Source organism: Heloderma suspectum, chromosome 2 (genome assembly GCF_057233095.1).
Source record: "Heloderma suspectum isolate Gila_16-S chromosome 2, 16-S_ref, whole genome shotgun sequence".
In the NCBI taxonomy this organism is placed as follows: Eukaryota; Metazoa; Chordata; class Lepidosauria; order Squamata; family Helodermatidae; genus Heloderma; species Heloderma suspectum.
Window position 1 is genome coordinate 111,687,194 of NC_139459.1, and position 19,309 is coordinate 111,706,502.

General features: G+C 40.0%; 1 protein-coding gene across 1 annotated transcript in view; it reads right to left on the reverse strand.

Moving 5' to 3' along the window:
• The window catches only part of ZDHHC21 (zDHHC palmitoyltransferase 21), a 49,996-nt gene that overhangs the window by 17,978 nt on the left and 12,709 nt on the right, over positions 1-19,309 (reverse strand). The window contains exons 5-7 of the mRNA XM_084834527.1: positions 16,987-17,098; positions 15,535-15,673; positions 10,165-10,281 (exon numbers count right to left, since the gene is read on the reverse strand). Coding sequence (XP_084690653.1) covers positions 10,165-10,281; positions 15,535-15,673; positions 16,987-17,098 — 368 coding nt within the window. The remainder of the gene's footprint in view (positions 1-10,164; positions 10,282-15,534; positions 15,674-16,986; positions 17,099-19,309) is intronic.

Genomic DNA, 19,309 nt, shown 5'->3' on the forward strand with positions numbered 1-19,309 from the left:
ATGTGTAACTTGTTCTTGCACAACTCCCATTCATTTATCATTTACATTCACCAGATAATTTACTGCGTTTTATTTCGAGTCTAGGTAATTGATAAAGTACACCACAATTTTTAACCAATTTTCCTTCTATATAAAAAACACACACCACATGACAATCAGTTTCTAACCTATTCACAGAAGAAAAGCATAAATCTACAATGCAACATTTTTTAAAAGGAGTAGGTCTATAGCATCTTCTTGTGTTAAGTACAAGCAAGAACATACAGGAATAATACATACAGTGTGGTTGGACTGAGACATCTGCCCATGGAAGGAGGTATGCGGAAACTGACTTTCCTGCCCCCTCCTCTCCCTGCCATCCCCCAGAGTTCACCCAAAATGCTTTTCTAAGGGTTGGTGGACTGTGCTCAGTGGTGTGGGCTGTAGCAGAAGGGGTAGTTTGCAGAAAATCAGGTGGATGCACCTTATGCCCCATTTTCTGCCAGAAGAAGCTCATCCCACTCAGCAGGATTGCCTGACCCTCAGGGAGCATTTTCAGAAGACTCTGGGGCGGAGGTCCCCAATGAAGCACTGATGGGCACCGTAGCACCGGTGCGGACCTCCAATAGCACCCACAAAGCTCTCCTCTCCCTGCCCCCTTAAAAAAAATTGTTTTAAGAAAAACCTTGAAAAATGTTAGGGCAGTCTTCTCTCTCTCCCTTTCTAGCCTCTAGCCTTGCTCTTTCACTCCCCTCTACCCCTTCGCCTTGCTATTTCCTCCTCCCTCCCAGCCTCTAGCCTCACTATTTCTCTTTCCCAGCATGACCACTTTAGCTCACTTATAACTAACCAGGCCCCGACAGCAGCCATAATACGACTAGCCACATCCACCGTGGGAGTCATTTTGTGGTGGTGCCCACAGCAGTTTCTCAAATTCCCAAATATGCCCACAGGTACAAAAAGCTTGGGAACCCCTGCTCTGCGAGCTGATGGGGAAAGGAGTGGGTGGGAAATTCAGCTTCCACCTGCCTTCTTCAGCAAGTACATATCTGGGTCTAACCCAATATAAGGGAGATCCCCCAACACCCATAAATTATGTTACTCTTTTCCTTCAACTCTAGAGTAAACAAAACAAAATTCTCTACCATCCACTGAATTTTCAACAGTACTATCATATCACCATATACTGCTTGAACATTTAATTAACAAAGAACCCTGGTAGCATTAATCAAATTACTTATGTCAATGCACATTTAGTTGAGGATACTGTGAAACACCTATTAAACAACACAATGAGAATGTATCCAGAAATATTTCAGCAGATGGAGAAACACAAATGACATTGTAAAACCTGCAAAAAGCAAAACATGTCACCTACATAATGCCAGATTTATATTTGTTTCTTTCATTGAATTATATGAGGAGGTCTGAGCAAAACTTCTTTTGAAAAATCCTTTAATTCTGATAATCATTTGCAAGAACATATGGAAAAGTGAAAATACATCCCGTTTAGAATTTTAAATAAAAAACAATCAAAGGTAATCCTTAAAATTAGGCTTCAGATTAGTCTCTTCAAAGGATGCAGTTCAACTAAAACATCTGGTAGTGTTATGTTGAGAGACAGACCTTTTTTAACTTTGGAAATGAGATTAGTAGATCAGTTATTTGTAAGTGTCCAAGTAATTTCTAATTATTTTATCTGGGTCACAGATAATCTGCTTTTACTGGCCTCCCACAATGACATCAGAGGATCACTGCTTAAGTGATTATCCTGTTACCTTCCAGCAGCCACTGGAAAGCTGGATTTTCCATTTGTACAGAAGGAGAAATGGTGAAAAGCTCCAAACAAGTGGCCAACCAAAGCACAATAAATAGAGTGCTATTTTCTCCATTAAAATTTGCAGTGCATGTCCACATGACAAACAGTGAAATATAGCTGGTTTTGAAAAGTAATTGGATGGGCAGGTGAGTTTCTTTAGTTAATGTTCTTGAATTTTTAGAACATACTGGATTTCTGCTTTAAATGAAATTGAACAGATAACAGGATACATAATACGTTTAAGCCCAATAATATCATTGTTTTATTAAAAAAATGGAATGATGAGTTATTAATAGCTGAGCGATTAGCTATTGGTTTTAAATGGAAAAAAGAATCTTCCTTCTCAGGATGATTGGTTAATTCATGCATAGGATGCAGCGTACATGGTTGACCTAACAAATATAGGGCAGTATCCAATGCTGCATTACCACTGACGTAAGTGACGTTGCACTAGTGTAAACTATCTGTAGCACAATGCCAATAGCACTTGCTGACATGGCGAGTTTTCCAGGGAATCTCATCGTGCCAGCAAGTGTTACTGCATTGCAATAGAGATAGTTTATGCTAGCACAACATCATTTACGTTAGAGTTTGTGTAGAGTTGTATACTACCAACAGTAAGATCAAGAGAAGGAAGAAGCCAGCAACATTTTTTTATGGAAAAATGAAGGGAAAAAGTGGCAATTTGCTGCTGAAATTCAGCTACAGCACTAAATTTTGGCAGTAAATCAACACCTTTTTCTTTGCATTAGCAAGCGTTGATTTACACTAGCATTAAATCATTGCACCATCATGGGATACTACCCAATGAGCACAATTCCATCCTATCACACCAATAATGATTCCAGACCTTGGGCTGAATGGTGCTCTATGTAGCCAGTCATACCTTCTGGGGTAGCACAAGATCCTTCCTTCCTTCCTTCCTTCCTTCCTTCCTTCCTTCTGTGTGTGTTGGGGGGGGGGAGAGAAATGAGGGAATTCCCCATAGTGTTCTCCTTCTTGCGGTAGGAACGACTGCTGTTGCTGCCTTCCTCTTCCCTGGCTGCTTGGACTAGCTCCTAGACAAGACCTCCATGGAAGAGACTGGGGAAACTCAGGGCAAATCACATAGATTCCCCCACTCTTCTCCAGATTTAGGCAAGATAATGTTTTGGATAGCCATTTTTATAGCCTGAACCTACTCAATAGTAAGTTTCACTGCAATCAATGGGGCTTTGCATATTTGAGCTATCTCAAACAAAAAATCTTCTGCTCTTTTACACACTACATTATCTGGGTGGGGAGCACAAGCAAATTAAGAAACACATCTGTCATTGTGACATGTGAAGACAAAAGTAAGCAGTTGCCTTAATAATGAAATATATCTGGTCAGTCTGAATCAGTGTACTGCTTACAGTGGTGTTTGGAGACAGTTCCAGGAATCCACTCCAAAAGCAAGGTCAATATACAATCCAAAGTCAAACACAGGAAGAGCCAGAGAAGACCAGGGAAATACAAGCCAGAGAGCTGGTACTCAGACCAGCTTTTACACTGGCCGGCCATTAATGCCACCTGAGGAAAGGATAAGTTGTGAGCAGGGCTTTGCTTACAACTATGCCTTTCCCCCTAAGAAGTCCCTACTCTTCAGGTGGGTGGCTGAGCCTTGATCTTTAGATCCCTGCAGTCCCTGGGACTCAGCATCTGCCTCTGAGTCTCAGAAGGGGCTATATTGTGAGGGTTAGGGTCGAACACTGTCTCTCCTGTGGGCTCAGGATCCACCTGATCCACCATGCATGCTTGGCTCAGGGAACTCCTGGTCATCCTTCAAAGAGGAGTCTTCCAAAGGGGGCATGACAGTGAGAAGATTATGTGAAAGGTGGTCTTTCTTAAGAGACATACTTGTCCTCATCTACTGCCAGGCTCTTCCTTTGGTGAAACAAATGCAAAAAGTATTGACAATGTTTTATATGATTCTATTTTGTTGACTGCCCTTGGGATCAAAGGAAATGAAGCTGCTTCAATAAAGAGAGGCATTTGTTTCTGGTCACTGTGAATTAAATCTAATCTTATGAATCTAAGGTTCATATAAAATGTCTTAAAACAAACAAACCAAGAAATCTTACAAACTACATCTAAATGGGGGGAGGCTTCATAAACTGTTAACTTTCCCCCCCTCCTCTGCTAGGTGAGCTCTACCTCTCATTTCCATCTGCACATCCCAGGGAGGCTGTGGAATCCTTGAACCAGTGACTGGAGGCTGTTTTGGGATGGATGAGGGTGAACAAGCTGAAACTTAATCCAGACAAGATTACTGTGGGGTATACTGTGGGATAGGAAATCAACTACTTCGGATGGAGGTTTACAACTGGTCTTAGATGGGGTTGCACTCCCTCTAAAAGACCAACTGCACAGTCTGGGAGCCCTCCTGGACCCTGAGCTAACTGGGAAGCCCAGGTGGCTGCAGTCTCCAGGAGTGCTTTTTGGCAGCTTAGGCTGGTACACCAGCTGCAGCCCTATCTGGAGAGGACGGACCTTTCTTCAGTTACCCACGCACTAGTGATCTCCAGGCTGGACTACTGTAATGTGCTATATGTGGGGCTGCCTTTGAAGATGGTTGAGAAACTGCAGCTCATGCAGAATGTGGCTGCCCGAGTACTGGTGGGGGTGAGGTGATTCGATCACATAATGCCTATACTGTGCCAGCTGCACTGTGTCAGCTGCACCTGTGTGTTTCTGAGCCCAATTCAAAATGCTAGTTTTGACCTTTAAAGCCTTAAGTCGTTTGGGACCAAGTTACTTGATGGACCACCTTCACCCATATCAGAAAGAGAGGCCCTTCTCATTTGCCCACCTGTGAGAGCAGTCAGATGGGTGATCACACATGAGAGGGCCTTCTTTGCAGTGGCCCCACACTACTGGAACAAGTTGCCATTGAAGATCCGCCATGCTCTGTCATTGCAGGCTTTTAAGAAGGCCTTGAGATTGTATTATTTTACCATGGCCTTCTCTTGATATGACTGCTATTGTTGCTGTTACTGCCTTTATCGTTGTTGCTGGTTTTACTGTTGGCTTTTATTGTTGTTTTTATTGTGTGTATGTTTTTATTGCTTTTAATATGTTAACTGTTTTTATGTATTTCATTGCTGTAAGCCACCTTGGGAGGGCTTCTGCCCTGAAAGGCAGCCAAGAAATATTATACATACATACATACATACATACATACAGTCGTTCCACTGCTGGACGACCCTTTCCATCATCTGGTGATCTCCTTGCAAAAGGGAAGAGGATGTTCTACCCTATTTTTTCTAAATATCAAATTAATACTATGATATTTGTATGCATTTGAATTGTGGAATTTTGTGTGACAGGAAGAATAGATGATATCAAGGCACACCCTAACAGTGTCTTAACAAGCCGTATTCCATAAATATGCTATCTTCTTTTAGAGCTTAACCTCATAATAAGCCTAGGAAAAATGCATCAAAAGTTGAGCACATCCTATCTTAATTGAAGCTCTTCTGACTCTTCCCTTCATTCTACAAGAAACCATTTTGGATCTGATCCTGAAGGCCATGATTTTTCAAATGCTAGTACTTGAAAGCCTGGCACCTACCTCTGGCATCAGGCAAAATACCTTCTTATTTTCCCAGGTGTTTTAAACCTTTGCTGTAGCTTTTAAGTTTGTCTTTGCTAAGCTCTGTGATTTTTATTCTCTGATGCTTATTTTGATTTTAATCTGGTGGTGATTTAATGCTGCATTACTCCTTATTGTATTTCTTTAATTTGTTGTTTTTATTCTGTGACCTGCCTGGAGAATTGTTGTTATAGGGCAGCCCTTAAATAATGTAAATTTAAAAAGTACTATAAAAATATTAGCTTACAGTTCATCTTCTCATTATGGTAGTAACACTACAATGGAGAATACCTCAAACAACGTAGTATCTGTATGTTTTTTAAATACGAAACATTGCTGTTATTGAAAACATTAATCAGCCAACAGTTTTGAATAATCTAGCAAATATTTTAGATCTTTGCTATTTTCTAAGAAATCATATATATGCTTTGCAGAGTCTAGGGTGAAGACTGATAGATTAGGGTGCAATCCTACGCATTTTAGACAGAAATAACTCCTACAACTCTCAGTCCCCCAGCCAACATGCTGGGTGGGGCATGCTGAGAGTTGTAGGACTTTTTCTGTCTAAAATGAATAAGATTGTAGCCTAAACCATTTTTTAAAAGTTCAAAATACATTTATTGATTTAAACAAATGGAGATAATGTAAGGAATAACTTTTGAAGAAAGTAATGAGAATCATGAAGGAAGAGGTATTGCAAATGATCCACAATTTGGATTTTTATTGGGATTTTTTTCTTGTGGTTTATTTTTTAGAATTTTTTTTTACTTACATTGCGAGATTTACATGTTATTATTATGCTTTATGTTGTATGCTGTATTTGTTAGCTGCCCTGGAAATATCTGTATCTGAAGGTATGGGGTATGTATATATGTATTAAATAAATAAAATATTTTAGAGAACAATCCTATGGTCCTGGGGAGAGCATCCCAGGGACTATATGATATTGTGGCGTTCCCCCTCCGAGGCCATAGGCACTGCTGCACCTTGGGAAGGGAAATCCAAATGGGGATTTTTCCCGACTGCTCCCCCAAACCCCCCACAAGCCACTGCAGAAAGCATGCAGTGGCTTCCTTGCCGAAGGCTGGAGTTCCGACCTTGAGCGAGGATGCAAATGATGAGGACAGAGGAGGCAATGAGGATCCACAGGATCCTAAAACCTCCCAGTTTCCATCAATGCCCTCACAACTCCACTAGATGTGCTCAAAAGTACATCTAGTAGAATATCTACAGAAAGGAGGATGGGGAGGAAAGTATTGCCTCCGTCACTCATATTGCTCTGCTGGGCATCTGCTGGCAGAGCATGGGATGTTCAGAGCAACTCTCTAGAGTTGGATTGCTTGATTAATGAGTTTAATGTTGTGAATGAAACTGTTTAATATGCTTATTGTAGTATGATTAATTGAAATTTAATTGGTACAACCCAGTCCACTGTTGGTGAAATGCCTGCATTCAGAAGATCCCCACAGGCTCAAAAGTGTGTTCCAAGAGCTTCACATGCATTATCCAGTTGTAAACTTAACACCAACCTTGTTAGGTAAGTCATTCTTATGATCCAAAACAGGACAACGAGATTGTTAATGGGGACTGCTCAATGTGATCATATCATGCCAGTACTTTTCCAGCTGCACTGGCTGCCAGTCCATGTCTGGGCCTGATTCAAAGCACTGGTATTAACATTCCAAGCCCTAAATCAGGGTCCTCAACCTTTTTTGGCCTGTGGGAGCATTTGGAATCCTGACAAAGTGCCATGGGCACCAATGACAAACCGGCTGCCATGGAGGGGGCATGGCCACTCACAAAATGGCCACCATGGGGGGGAGTGTTCAAGTCAGAGAGAAGTCGGGTGGGCAAGCAAGCAGGGAAAGGCTGTGGATTCCCCCCTCCCCCATAAAAGGCTTCCACTGCTGTACACTGCAAAAAACAAACAAATGGGGCTGGGTGGGTCAGCCAGTGAGCCCAGAAATCTAGCACACACAATGAAAAAAAATAGCGCTGGTGAGTGAGCAAGCACACGGCAAAATCCTTAACTCCCCACATGCATCAAACAACATCCAGAGTGCCATAGCCAACACAAGGCAGGTGGCCATGGGGGAGAATGGGAAATGCCCCCGCATCACAACCATCCTGAACACAAAAGCCTGGAGATAAAGCAACGCAGGCAGATGAGTGAACATGCTGGAAATTCTATTGCTTTACCCACCACCCATCCCCACCAAACAAACAGAGGGACACAGAGGACAAGCACTGCACCTCCCAACAGACAAAAATAAAAGATTGGAGATCAAGCACCATCCCCCTCATGCCCAAAAATGAAGATAGGAGGGTGAGAAAGCAGGCAGGAAATGCCCTTCCTTTGCTTGTGCCCCCCTCTCAGTGCCCCCCAGCCCACTCAATCTCATCCCTGTATTGCTGGTTTGCATTCAAGGGGAACACTTAACTTTCCTTTCCAACACAACCACCCACCACTCATGTCCACTCCTAGCAGGCACAGAATGGGAGTAAGGACACCAGTTTTAACCTATTACTTTGGCCAATCAGAGAGCAAGGAGCATGTCAAAACAGCAAGTTGAGGTACATAAACTTAAAATTATAGAACAATCAGGAAGTTAGCAGACATGCCTTGTATACATAGAAATCACCACGAGGGTGCAATTAAAGGCCTCAGGGGCACACCTGGGCCCTCAGATGCCTTGTTGGGGACTCCTGCCCTAAACAGCTTGAGGCCAGGTTATCTGAAGGATCATCTCCCAAATGCACCTTCCTGGACCCTAAGATCATCTCCATGGGTCCTTCTCCAGGAGCCCCTGCCAAAGGAAGTGAGGCAGGTAGCTACCAGGAAGAGGGCGTTTTCTGCTGTGACACCCCAGCTGTGGATGAGCTTCCTAGAGAGGTTCGCCTGGTGCCTACATTGTACTCTTGCTGGCACCAGGTGAAGACTTTTTGTTTTCTTAGCATTTTAGCATTATAGTCTTTTAACTTTGCTATTTTAAACCTGTTACTGTATTCTAAATCTCTGCATTGCTGCTAGGTTTTATTTTGGTTGTAGTTTTAAACTTTTATATTTTATACTGTTTTTATTCTGTACTTTGTGGTTTTAATTTTTGTGAACTGCCCATAGAGCTTTGGCTGTTGGGTGGTATAGAAATGTAATAAATAAATAAATTTTCCATACTGCAGATGAGAGACAGAGGCTGAGAAAGAGTGGCTTACCAAAAGCCATCTCGTAAGTTCATTGCAGAGAACCTCTTCTAGATCTAATCCATTGTATCTATCTACCCATCCATTTGGAATTATAATATAAAACTTGAAGAAGAAAATGCAGGAGTAATTTTCAATTGCAAGTTATTAAGGCTGCAATCCTATACCCACTTACTTTGGAGTAAGCCCAACTGAACTGTATGGAATTTACTTTTGAGTAGACATGTATAGGATTGCACTGCATCGCAGTGGTGAGGGTGTAGAAGTGTTTAGTGGACTTCTGGTATGATGAATCAAGACTTGTGAATGCACCAACATATCTAGATTGCAACCCATGCATCTTGTTTCATCCTAATTTTCAAAATACTTTCAGCATATTGTGAAATATGGTTTGCATTTATCTGGAGTTTTCATGGGAATTGTGGTTTTGCTTATCTTTAAAATTAATGGAGATCTTGTTCATGCTTTCATTCATGTATCAAGCCTTAGCATCACCTCTGACTACTATTGGTAATTCTATCAATACAGTTCTATTCCAAAATCTGTTTTGTGTCTAACCTAGCTAATGTATCTCCATTTGTTTCTGTTGCCCTTCTTGGACACTGATCAAGCTCCACAGATTGTCCGATTTGGATAATTGTAATGCACACTACTAATTTATCTTCCTTTCCAATCTTTCTCTCTAGTTTCTGTTCAAGATGTGACCACTTGTTTTACGTAACCCCCTTGTCATTATGATTGCATTTCCTCAATGTAAGGTTTTCTTAATTGGTTCCAGATTGCATTCAGTCTAGCTTTTTACTATTAAAGCTCTAGATAACTTTGCTTCTCCTTACCTTCCTTTCTCATCTCAAACTATTCCTTCTCACACTGTCACACTCTCTTCTATGCCATCCTTCAGATTGTTTTCTATCTGCCTCCCCTTTGCCTGGGTGCTCTCCCAACCCCTCCTAATTATACTTCATTTCTTTCTTCTTGACACTTTTTTTTAAAGCAGCTTTTCCATGTAAAACAGAAAATAACATAAAAACCACAAAATTATCATCTTTATTACACCTCTATTACTATAAAAAGCAACAATGCAACTAGATGAGATGGAGGGAGATTCGAGTTCCTGAGTTTGTTTTTGTAAATGGCAAATGCAGCTGCTAATTCAGATCAGGCCTGTGGCACTGGAAGAGTGGATCAACCTCCCACTCCATCCCATGACATTTTCCTGGCTGAAACTGCCCCCCCCAACTATTTCTGACACTCCCATATGCTGCAGTCCTGATCCAAATCACCCCCACCCCACCCTGTTGCTCCATTTGTCATTAAAAAAACAATGGGGGAAAAGTAATCACAGATCTCCTGCCATCTTGTCTGGTTGTGCCCTGAGTCTATCTCAAGTGCTCATATTTGTTTGTTTCCCCTTTTGCTTTTAGTATTTAGTATTTCTTTTAAACAATGCCTGGCAGATATCTGTCTAGTTTAGTTCATTATACAATGTTCAGTATACTTTTAAACACTTAAACAACAACATGCATGAAAAAATAAAGAGTAAAATACTTACGTTGAATACACCAATTAACTGAGTATAAAAGAGTCCACTAATTCCAACTAGCATTATTAAACCCATAAAGGTAGATATTCTTGTCAGGGCAAGTTCATGTCTAAATACAAATAGATCCTATAAATAAAGGAAAATAGAAAAAAGTTTAGTTCTGTGAAGGAGCACTGGAAATAATCCCAGCCCTCCCGCAAGGCAGGACAGATCAATCCTGGCCTCAGGTCCTCACAAGACATCCAGTAGCCACCTTCCCAGGCCTAGAGACATTGAAATTAGCACTGAGGTTACTCAGAAGGAATCACACCAACTTTAAGTTGGATAAGTGTTTATTGTAGGGAAAGAGGTAGATGGAAAGGGTGGGATGGAGGTAGTAGATTGTACAGAGAGGTACAAAGCTGAAATACTTAAAGAAGAAATCTGGATACATAGAGAGCCTTTTAACTGCACACCCAAGCAAAATAACAAAAGCTGGCTAACCTATCCTTATACATACCGAAATAAAGGCCTCCCAAGATAGAGTCCAGCCATCAAGCAGGTCCCAAAACTACCATAATGAAGGGAGACAACCATGCCTCTGCCTCAACTCCTTCTAAAGCCCAGCCCTGGCACCCCAAGGCAGATTTCCCTTAGCCAATCACCAGCCCAGTCCCTGGGTGCACCCCCCTCGCCCCAGAGGAGGCAGGATCTTCCCACCAAACTCAGCTGTTATCTTTTTCCCAATTAGTAAGGACTAAGCCTGGCCTTGAGCGGCAGGACCAAGGAGCCTCCCAGATAACACACTTCCCAGTGGCCGCATCAGACGTGAAACCAAGGCCTAGCTCCATGGTGGAAAGCAGGCCAATATTCTTGACACGTTTAGAGAACAGCATCATTATATCAGGACATGAGCTAAATTCTACTAGACATTATAGAGGAGGAACTCAGTGTGCAGCTGCTGTTTGGATAGAAGATGCATGTTTTCATATCTAGTTCCACACCAAGAAGGGGTTGATGGACTTTCCTGCACGAAGGTGTTCACAATGCCTTCAAGCAGGGATGCCCAACCAGCCCATCTACTCTTTGTGTTGGACTCTACTACCTGAAGAAACTCCACAAAACTTCAAGCAGTTCTGTCCAATTGGCCATGCTTCCCATCCATTCCTTCCTTAAGAAGGAACTCTGGTCATGGTTCCCGGCTTAATTTTTTTTCCACCCATGTAGCAGTGACAGACACACCAATGCCAAAGCAGCACTTTAGAGGGGCTGTCACGTGTTCGCAAGCCACTTTTTTTTTCAGGGCTGACATCTGTGCAAACCAGGGCCCCTAAATATGTATTTTTTCGGCCTCAGGAATATGCGCAAATGTTTTCAGTCTGTTTGCCGTTTTTTCATAATTGCAGAGGTATGCCTTGCCTGGTGCCTTGTATGCTTCAGCTGTGAAAGTATAAAGCATGCAAGGTAACTGGCAAGATGTGCCTATATATAGACTAATTTGACAGCCTTTGACAGTTGACAGGTGGTGGAAAGGGGGCTAGATTACCTTCTTAGCAAGGTTAGCCCCAGGATTTTCAGTATTGCCCAAATCCTTGGGAATGCCCTGCTTCAAATCCCCCACTTGCCCCACTCTCCAGCAAGTGTTTCTCATAGAAAAGTGATCCCCCTCTCTTTTTCGCTCTCAAAGGCAGTTACCACAGCTTCTTTGACAACTGCTACCAAGTCAGGGATGAGCATACTGGAAGGAGGCTGCCCCCAAGAGTCAGGGCAACAGTTAAAACCATGGGGATCTCCTTGCTAAGTGGGTGATGCTGAGCCCTTTTCTGACTTGACAGGTAGGGAAATGGCACCCCGCCCAAGTCAAGGTGCATAGTATCCAAGGTTGGTCAAGTAATTTTGGCTCCTACCGTAGAAAGTCCCAGAACCACCCATCCCTGGGAGTAAAAATATAATAAAAACTAACACTTTGCTGCCCTTTCATGACACCCAAAATTAGCTACCGCCACACTCTACCTAATGGTAAGGCTGGCCCTGTCTCCATGAGTCCCTGGAAATCTGCTACAAGAGCAGTAAATAATGGGCTCAATGAGCCAATGGTCTGACTCTATATAAGGCAGCTTCTTATTCAAGTCCAGCTAAATTTAACAAGACACAAAATGTGTAGAGTTGGAGACCCCAGGCTTAGTTAACTGTGGCTGTATGCTGGCTATCCACATCATACACACAGTGTTTTCATACTTTCCAGAAAGTACAGCATGCCCTCAGGAAAAAATTATAGCTGCCAGATATGAAATAAGTAATGCTTTCTGACAGTGGCCAACATACAAGATCAACAGTGTTCATGTAGTTTCTTTCTAGCATGGTCTTACAGTAATACTACTCCTCCTACTGGACAGACAGCTATAGTACCTGCAGCCTACCAAATAAATGAGAGAATACCTTTTATCCTTTAAGGATTATAGTTTTTCTTAATACTTAGCCTTTATGCTGTAACTACTGGTTCCTGTCGATCACACAAATAATTATCCATTTCATTAAACTAAATCTTATTTTCTTAGCTCATAAAAATAACAGAAGTCTTTACAGTGGACAAGGTATTAAAAAGTCATACTGATATAGCTAAGAGGAACATGGTGTGTTCAAAAATAAATGTTCATGGTTTTTAATCAAGAGAGATTTTTGAAGCACATTTTTGTATATCAGAACCATATTAAATATACGTACAACTTTAATCTTGCTGAAACACAAGATTAAATTTGTTATAAACCAAGATTTCAAAACTGCTGCACTGAATGTTTTGAGATATTGGCCAGGTAAAGGCTGTTTTTATTCCACTTTTAAAATTCAAGAAATAAAAACACAAATATACAGTGTGATCTACAACCTACAATGCCAGCAAATCAGCACATGGAACTGTGACAAGCACTGCACCTGTGCATCTTCCAGTCATCTTTAGCCTTATAAAGAACCTGGACTGGCACTGCAAGCATGGTGCAATCCATACATGGTGCAAATGTTTCAGATCAAAGTGTTAGTGAATAAAAATGGCAAAGTGTTCATGCCTACATTGCACATTTTGTTATGCCCCCAAAGGGCAGAAAGAGTAACTGGGTGGCACACAGTTATGGAGGGTATCAAATCCTCATCTTCAGAGTCAGAAATCAGCCAAATGGTATGCTGATGTCACTTCTAAAGCTGTAACACTGGTTGAATTCCCACATTAAATGTAGTTTTATGTTTTCTCACTCAGCTACCAGTTCTGTAGTTGATTTAAAAAAAAAAATACGGCTATCAAATCATCTGAATTATATCCTCTGCAAAATGTAAACAGCACAGAATGCCAATGTCCTAATTTTCTGAAGCAAGTGATTTACAAAAATATCCAAATCCATCAACTGGACCCTTTAATCAGCACTAAGCAAATAAAATGTAGCCATCATACCCTAATGTCTCTCAATAATCACTCAAATGCAGGGTCTGAATGACTTATGTAGGCACTGATATTAAAAGTATTCCACAATAAATTCTTCTTGTTCTATATCCATTTAGGTCGAACTCTGTAAATATATTTTTAAAATGACTTCTAGCAAGATTTCAAATCACACACAAGTCTTAAGAATAAACACTTCACATTAACTTTTAGAAAAATACATTTATTTTGATCTAATTTTTGGTCCTACTCATAATGAGTAAAATAGTTCAGAATAAAACATACCCATCAGTACTAATGGGACACAATGGCCACATTCAGACTGTCATACCTGGGCTTAATAAGTCAAGATATGAGAAAGCCTTTTGCCCATGCATGCAGCCTCTTTGCTCCTCTTTGTACATGAGCCACAACTGAACTAGGAAATCTCAAACTAACCATAATTTCCTATTATTACACTCAGGCATGATTGTCTCAACCAGGCTAATGGGGGCAAAAATATAGGCAATCTTTCTCATTTGAAAATGTGATATAAATAAAAACATTCAGTACGTCAATATTTTTTAATGGTCTAAACTAAGATATTGTTAAAAGGCAGATATTTCATTGTTATTTTTTGTTTGTGGCATGATAGTTACCATTAATCAAGAACATAAAGAGAGTACTATATGTTACAACAACGTATTAGTCTCCAGCAGTGTATGTGATATCAGAAGCAAAATATCTGCTGACATATCAAAGCAGCGATGAAAAAAGAAATCTATAAGTCTGTCCCTATGGACCCAGAAAGGTGGGGCAGAAAAGGCTATGCAGTATAACAAGGAAGTTAAAGCAAGTGGTCTGTTGACCAGATCTGGTGTTCAAAGCAATTCCATCAGGCCAGTCAAATTTTAATCAAGGTGTAGTTGTAGTAAAACATGGTCAAGAGTTTCCCTTATAAAGAAAAGGAATCTATTTTCAAAAGCCGAGAAAGAGATTTTAATTTTTAATCTCATCTCTCCTTGGATTGTGTAGTAAAATGCTTACACCATACATGAAAAACCGTGCGCCATATCTGTGTGGTCCTTTATTAAAGAGCCTGATTATCTGCAAAGGAGTTGGACTGTAAGGGAAAATATACTTCTGGCCCCTAGTGAACAGCCCAGCTTCTGAGGATGTTGTCTATCCTTGGGAGAACATGTTCATGGCTTTCCATATACTGGGCTGTATACAACTATGGCTTTGTCATAACAGAAAGTATTTCTGCCCACTAACATTCGCACACCCAATTTTCACCAATCCCCACTACCTACTGCAGCCCTCCACGCCGTTCTGTTTCAGACAAACTGAATTTCAGGAGAGCTTTGGACATGTTATGTGGCAAACACAACTGTGCAGACAAACTACGGTAGTGTGGAAAAAATAACTGCGTCCTCACATTTCTTTAATCAGCCGCACAGACACATCTGGAAGCTCAACCCATGGGGTACCTGATGTATGTAACCAGCTATTTAAAGACACACATACCCACAAGTATGTTGTCAATGTTGATAATACCAATGGTGTACATAGAACAATCATGTTTGCTGTATAACATGTGTCACTTTCCCTTAAAGTCTGTTGTGTTTAAAACACCATTTAGCATTGGCAAGCATCTGCTTCAGCATATGAATCTTTGGATTACAGCCAGAAAGTTAAATTTAACTTCCCCCACTATACATTTGCATGCCTTTTCTTAATAATTCTAATGGATTTTGTAGCAACTTTATATTGTTTTTGTGAGCGCTAGTATTTTTGGGTTAAGTCTCCTTAATTAATGTATCATTTGCTAAATTGCTGGAAACATATTCACACATTTATAAATATAAATTTAAATTCACATCTCTCCACTAGCATTCAACAATATGTAAAAAACAAAAACTGCTTTCATCAAAGTAAGCTGCCATACAGTTAACATTTATCCACTTCATGCAAGTAGAAAATTCTCTTACCCAATTAACTTTTTTTAGTGGTTCAAAGTAGTAACAGTGGCAGAAATCAAGTAGCAGTGTATAAGAACTGAGGAGCTCTGTGTAGAAACATAACTGCAAAAACAGCCAGTGATTATCTTCACCAACACAGTTATTAATCCTGCAGAAAACACAGGCAATGGAATGTCAATCCTTTCTAAATTTTAAAACTGAAATAGGAGTTTTAAGCCAAACAAAATCAACAATGTACAGGTGGAGAAACATGCTATCTCATGACAGATTAAAAAAAATGAGGGCAGAAGGAAGAACATTCACCATCTCTCCCTTTGCACTTCTGCTCTCTCACTTGCCTCTGTCATCTTGGCCTTTCAGAGATCGAGCAAAGGTGGCTCTTGGTATATATGGGAATTTGAGGGACTCACATCCTACCATTCTTTATCTAACATCCTTACTAGGAAAGGGTAGGGTGGGGGAAGTTTCTGTTCTAAATTAGGGTTCTCTTTTGTAATCACAACCAATATATAGGCCCAACTCAGCATCTTGGCATAATAAACTGACATATGCACAAGCCTTTTGCCCACTCATACAGCCCTTTTTCTTCTCCACAGTGTGGAGCATTAAACCTTGAAGTCTCCAATCACCCATAGTTTCCCATTTCATCCAAACTGGGAAACTATGGTTACCAGGTGGAGAATAAGACAGGATCTTAAGCCAACTTCAAAGCATGTTTTAAGATTCTGACTTGCTCCTTCTTAAAATAAAGAAAATATATTAGTACTTATGATCATACCACTTGATCTGAACTAACTGAACCCTCATACAAATAAAGGTCAATAAGTTCCCACCCACAATAAGCAGTAACATTTTAGTATTTTTTGTTTCCAGGCATGAAGAATTTGCAACAATGTGTAACACGCCCATAATTTAAATGTTAATGAAAAGCTTAACCCTGTTTTTTGTACTGTTAAGTGACATTTTCCAGTTCAGGGAGAGGATTCTTGTCCCCTACAAATATTTAATAACCTAACAAATAGAACCGTGTATGCATATGGAACAATTTCCTTTAAACAAAAAAATGAAATTTATATGAATATTTGAAAATGTTTTGGAAACTCAAAACAACATGACATTCTAATCTTTCTGCTGGCAATCAGAGAGATTTTTTCTTCTGTATATGGTTCAGAATTTGTTGCTTATATGTTGTTTTTGGAATTTAATATTAATGTCACTCTGTTTTGTAGTCCAGCATTAATATGCTGGACTACAAAACCATTGCCAAAGCTTAGCTTTAAATTTTGAAGATCAAAATTTACATCTCAAATCCTAGTGCCACTTTTTTGGTTCCTGATCTTTGTGATATCATTACTATGAAGTATGTAACTATGTGGAAAGCATAATGAGTTACAATGACTGCATTAGAAGTCAATGTTCCAAAAGAGGATGTGATGTGAGAATAAAATGTACTCATCTTACCATGGACAATGATGATCCATTCTCCTAACACAGTGTCCACATCGACTGCAGTGGTGGGAACGCTTTGGTCTCATCATATTACATTTGTTACATAACTCCCAAAAGTCTCTTTCTAAAAAGAGGACATGAAGACCAAGTTAATAACATTGTTTCAGAATTGCCATCATGTTTTTGCTTCCCTTCAGGAATAGAAAGTAGACTTTCTGGATTTGTAGGTATTGCTGTTGAGAATTTTCAAGGAAAATGATGTACAGAAATGCCTCTCATTCTTATCTAAAACAGTCAAAACACACCAACCTGGTTCACATTTAACAACCCATGGGTTGTTGTGCACAAGCAGGAGAGAGTGAGCCTGCTGCCTCCCGCGTACCCACCACTTTCGCTTTTAGTCCACAACCCATGGTTGGCTCCTTGGTGGAACATGATGTTTGAACCCATAACGGTTAACTCATGGTTTGTTTTTCATCCCTGACAGCCCATGGGTTGTTTAATGTGTTTTAATGAATGACTATGTTAGCTAAAATAACAGAAATATGCACTAAGCATTGTATCTTTTATTTGACCAGCTTAATGTTTAAGAATATACAGATATTGATTTCACAGAATTTTTCATAAGGCAAAATTGAAAGCTAGCAGAATTTTAAGTAAACATATAAAGGTAACCAAAACAATCTGCTTTGCTGAAAAATCAGCTCTTTATAAACCTGAGGAGGCCAGCATGAAGAGCCAAAGGGCAATTTGTTTAATTAGGTTCTAAACATCCAAATATGTTCTAATCCTTGGCCTTCATTAAAGTACGGTCTGGTGTGTGTGTGTGTGTGTGTGTGCACGCATTTATAAAAAATGGCAAGTTCACAGGTGCATCTCTTGAAATTATTCCTTAGATTTCTTTTAAAGATTAGATCAGGAAGGAAGTGGTCTTGCTTGGAAAAATGTCCCTCAACTGGTAATACGCCATTTTTTTTGTCCATAGTGATCTTGAGATGAGACCTTACAAAGCTTTTCGTTGAATAGTCCTGTTGATTCCAGTGTATGACTTTAGAGTAACTAGTGCAATAACTGTACCCTAATCTAAGTTTCATGCTTATATCGTCTATTCTTTATTAATTCTTTATTAATATTCTATCCTATTAATATAATTGTTCAGCATTTAGTGCATGTCTGCTATGGTCAGAAATTAGATACAGAGAAAAGAACTAATGTGGAATCAGATATATAATAAATAATGGTGACTAGAAGATTCTATGCTGCAATTCAACTTGCTCTGACCATACGGAGCTGGTTCATGCACTCATTATGAAACTGTCAATTCAGTTATGTAGTGGAGGAACAGGTACACCTGCCCATGGAATGTGAAAAGGGTAGGTATCGCCCTGCAATCAATGCAAGGACTATTGCCTGATTTGCATGGTTTTGCAACTTCAGTGAAAAGCAAAGTTTTCATCCAAATCAGGTCAATACTCATACGACAATATGCATAGCACCATCCATTTCTTCAGCAGAGGAGGGGTGTGCATCTCTACTCCTTCACTATACAAACAGGACTGGATGAGTGCATGAACTGGTCCACAGATGCATACGCTGTGGATGTGCCTGGAACATTAGGTTACTCTGATGAAAAGGCTACACTCTTCTTCATATACTTGAACCTACTATTCATCCTGTCAATACGTTCAAGGCTAGACTATTAGGGCATGGTCTGCGTTGATCTGTCCTTCATAATTACTAAGTAGCTATAGCTTGTGGGACACAACAAACCTACCTGATCTGTCACAGAGCACTTCACACCAATTATTCAAGATTTCCTTTCAACTGACTGTTAAAAATCTGGGTCCAGTGCCTTAATAAAGTTAACGTAGTAATTACAATGAAAGTAATATCTCGGTTGTGCTCTTAGTGTAAGTTAGATCAATAGGATTAAAGGAAATAATTAACTGCTGGATTTCAAATAAACAAAGATGTACCTAACTCTCTCTGAATTGTGCCTATATGTGCAATGGTTTGTAAATTATTTTGCTTTTGAGAATGCATTTCATTTTGGAAATGTTCATTCATAAAAAAAAGGGGTTGCATCCCAAGATCGTGATGCAACCCACAGCAATGCTATTTGCTTTGTGTGAAGAAATAGCATAATTTTATTTTCATATTTGAGCACACCAAAACTGTTGGTTAAAGGAAAGCTGAGCTGAGCTGCTCTAGAATAGAAATGTAATAGAAATATAATTAGGCAAAATAATATTTACATGGTCAAGTGCTTCTCACTATACATAAGTTATACAGAGAATTTAATTAAACAGAATATTTATATAAAATCACAACGTCT